General features: G+C 46.7%; 1 protein-coding gene across 1 annotated transcript; it reads right to left on the reverse strand.

Moving 5' to 3' along the window:
- Positions 1 to 308: 308 nt before the first annotated feature.
- On the reverse strand, positions 309 to 2,813 carry LOC118241563 (leucine-rich repeat neuronal protein 4). The gene is made up of 2 exons (XM_035527327.1): positions 2,701 to 2,813; positions 309 to 1,855 (listed from the first exon to the last, which is right to left on the reverse strand). Exon 2 carries the CDS (start codon positions 1,848 to 1,850, stop codon positions 1,131 to 1,133), a length of 720 nt encoding a protein of 239 aa, XP_035383220.1. The 5' UTR covers positions 1,851 to 1,855; positions 2,701 to 2,813; the 3' UTR covers positions 309 to 1,130.
- Positions 2,814 to 3,638: the final 825 nt, after the last annotated feature.

Below are 3,638 nucleotides of genomic sequence, written 5' to 3' on the forward strand. Positions count from 1 at the left end.
AACTCGTGTTCGGCTTAAAGCATCTGAGCATCAAGCGGTCGGAGTCTGTTGGCATGTCTACTGTCCGTTCCTGAGAAGATGGACATCTGTCTTAAAGTCCTGAAGACAATGCTTCTCTTTGTAGAATGGTGGATATCAAATTGGATATAAGATTTATATGAAGGATTTTATATATATATATATATATATATATATATATATATATATATATATATATATATATATATATATATATATATATATATATATAGACACACACATTTGTACAAGTTGACATATGGTGACTTATGGACATATAGCAACTGTAGTCTTGAACAAATCCCTAAAGAGGACTTTATTTGTCTATTTTCCCATTATAAAGTGTATTAATTTTGAACTGAACATTTAAATATGGAACAAGAAATGATAGAAAATTAAAATGTTAACATGGCATTTCAGTGAGGCAAATCATTAGTAAGCTGATATAAAAATGCCTGTGGCTGAAATGGGGCTCTGTGCACTGATTGCAACATGGTCAGATGCCCTGCTGCGGCTGTAGTGCTTTGGACACTTTCTCAATCCCATTCCTAGATCATGGGAAATGCTGACAGCGGGAACAAGCGCAGGCTTAATTACAGAGTGCTGTGTCCCTCTGTCTTCAGGCCTTCACCTGTTTCTTATGCTCAGCAGGACACCTGCCTAGGGTGGCTGTTCAGGTTTGAGCCCCATGTGTGCCGTGCGCCATGTGCCGCCCACGCGGGGAACGTGGCGGCAGCAGGACAGATGAGTGGTACGAGCTGAGTAGCAGCTGGAAAGGTCGGAGGCGGTTTCCGTCCTGTCCTTGAAACAGAAGTTCATAATAGTGAAACATGCAGACAGTATACAGCCAGCTGAGATCATCTTTAAAAGGATATATATATATTCCAAAAGATATCCAAAAATAAAAAATTAAGAAAAGCACGTAAACATTGTCCTCTAATAATACAAATATAAGTAAATAGCTAAAGTGCTTCTTAACACTTGGTTTGTCCAGTAGTGGTCTCAGTCTCTTCCATAACATTCATTCTCCTTCACTTTGTCTGTGTCCTCAGAGTATTTTAATGTTTAAAGTGAGAGTTACGCCATTCTATCAGAGTATTTCACCTTCTCCTCTACCAGGTCTCCACCCGTGCGCGACTGTTCCGGTGTGTTCTGAGCCTCCACAGCACCAGGGCCAACGCCAGCACCACCACCAGTACCGCCACCCCACATATGACCCCGAGCTTCAGCGCCAAGGTGGACTCCGAGCTGTGCGGCTCGTAGCGGGTGCAGGAGTAGCTGGTGGGCTCACTGACCCCGGCGAAGTTCACCGCCTGCACGCACACCTCCGCTCCCTCTTGCACCTCGCCCAGGTCCATCACCCTCGACATCACACCCACCTCTCGCTGCCCCTCCTGGCCCTCTACCCGCACATGGTAGGAGGTGACATTGGAGGCGGGCGCACACCAGTGCACCAGCACACTGCCTGGACCTTCACGCCACAGCCGGAACAGGTGCGGCGGCTCCGGGCGCTCCAGGGGCCCCGTCGACCCCGGGCACACACAGCCCTGGGTGGCCGCCATCAGCAGGCACGGCTCCTGCTGGTCCCGGCAGGAGTTGTAATCGCAGTGCGGGGCCGAGGGGTTGGGCGTGGGGGCTGGCAAGCTCACGGGCTCCTCTGAGAGGTTCTCGTAGTCCACATCCTGTAGCTTCTCATGAAGGGGGAAAGGAAGACCACCAGGCCGGAGAGTAGCTGTCCGGGGTGATGGTGATGTCACCGCAGAGGTGAAGACGAGGATGACGATGGAGAGGACCAATGGAAAGGTGAGAGGGTTCCTGAACAAGAGCGACATGGCATCTGGAAATGAGAATTCAAGCAGATCTGACAGTTACCATTCACTGTAGACCTGACATTTCCACTTAGGGTAACAACATTTTCGTTTTCAAACACGGGTCTGATTCTCTGTTTCAGCAGAGAAAGAAATATGGTTTTCTTCCTCATGCACAGCTGACGAAGATAAACCAAAACCTTAAACATAATTGAAGAAATAAATAATGCTAACAGAATCAAATCACTTCAAAACTAGAAGTACATCTGAAAAACAGCCTGCCCTGAGCAGCTGCTCACGCTGTTCTCCCGTATGATGTGGGTTCGGAGATTGTTTGTAACGCTGTGACATTTTTACAAAGCTTTGGTAAATCAGCCTTATATAAACAGATTAGAGTGAGCAGAAACCAAAATTATAACAAATTCAGAAGTTAAACCAGCCTAAATTGCGCAAGAAATAGGCTCGTATGTGTGCACGCGTGTGTGTTTGTGTGTGTGTGTGTATGTGTGTGTCAGCTGCTCTTCATTAGAAAGTCATGGGCAAAGTAGTAGCTGTTTGCTTCACATTCACCTACAGAAAACAGTTTTGACAAAGGAGACCTAAAAACAAGAGTAAGCCGGAATGTTGGCCGAAGCCCCTGGCTGCCAGTGGGGGGCAAGTTGCTCAAGAACTCCTGAACACAGATGATTTAGAGCAGATAAAGAAATGTTCACGTCTAGGGTGTTGCAGTGGCTCGTACAATAGAGGTATTGAACTAAACCTGCATGTTGATCAGACACTGCCAGTGTGAGGACAATTAAATGTATCCTGGAATAAACTTTATCCTGCTTTTCTTAAATGTTTTACAAAACGATTTGAATGAACAACGGTTTACCTGTGGTATGAATAGTCCAAGAAATCTGCTGCAATCTTTAATCACGATAGTTTCTCTGTTTTGTAATGACTCTTCTCTCCTCTCATTCGCCTGCTCCAGTCCTTATAAACAGCCTCCCTGACTCTCCAGCAAACACCTCCCTCTGTCCCTCCTCCTCCTCTTCCTCCTCCTCCTCCCATGCCCGCTCTCTCTCCCCCCTGCACGTTGCTTTCTCGCTATCCCCCTCGCCCTGCTCCAAATTTCTTCACTCTATAGAGCCCCATTCAGAAAGGAGGGTGTGTGTGGGTGTGTGTGTGTGTGTGTGTGTGTGTGTGTGTGTGTGTGAAGGGAGTGCTGGTGCAGGCTGTCCTTCATAAATCATATACGCCCACATTCCAGTGGCAAGTGCAGGTCTCTCCACACACACACACACACACACATTCAAAGAATGGGTGCCAAAAAACCAAACAAGCTTGCCTGACACATGCACAGTGAGTAGCAGCCCACCTATTTGAGTGCTGCTCCATGGCAAATCAGTTTCCACTCCCAGTAGTGCCAGGGGCGGCCCAAAGCTGGGCAGTGTCTGAGAAAGGAGGCACCCGGGGCCAGCACATGACTTGCATTTCTGTGGCCGGCACATGATTTGCCTGCATGTTCAGCCCTTTAAAACAATCATCAATAAATGGGCGAATTGCATCAGCAGGGTCATGGAACAGCATTCACTGTCTGACATGCTTACTGGCAACTGTAGCTGTCTTTATATTATAAACAAACATATGAGTAATAAATAAACAAACACGTGAGTGATAAATAACTAAAACTGCCATCATACAAAGTGCTTGTGCAACAACTAACCTGTTGTCACCCAGCGTGTGTCACAGGAAGTGGTTCCATACATAGTTTGGTGATATACGTCACTGTGGCTGGCCAATGGTGAAACAGGAACTGTGAGATTTTTT

Source organism: Electrophorus electricus, chromosome 6 (genome assembly GCF_013358815.1).
Source record: "Electrophorus electricus isolate fEleEle1 chromosome 6, fEleEle1.pri, whole genome shotgun sequence".
NCBI classification, from domain to species: Eukaryota; Metazoa; Chordata; class Actinopteri; order Gymnotiformes; family Gymnotidae; genus Electrophorus; species Electrophorus electricus.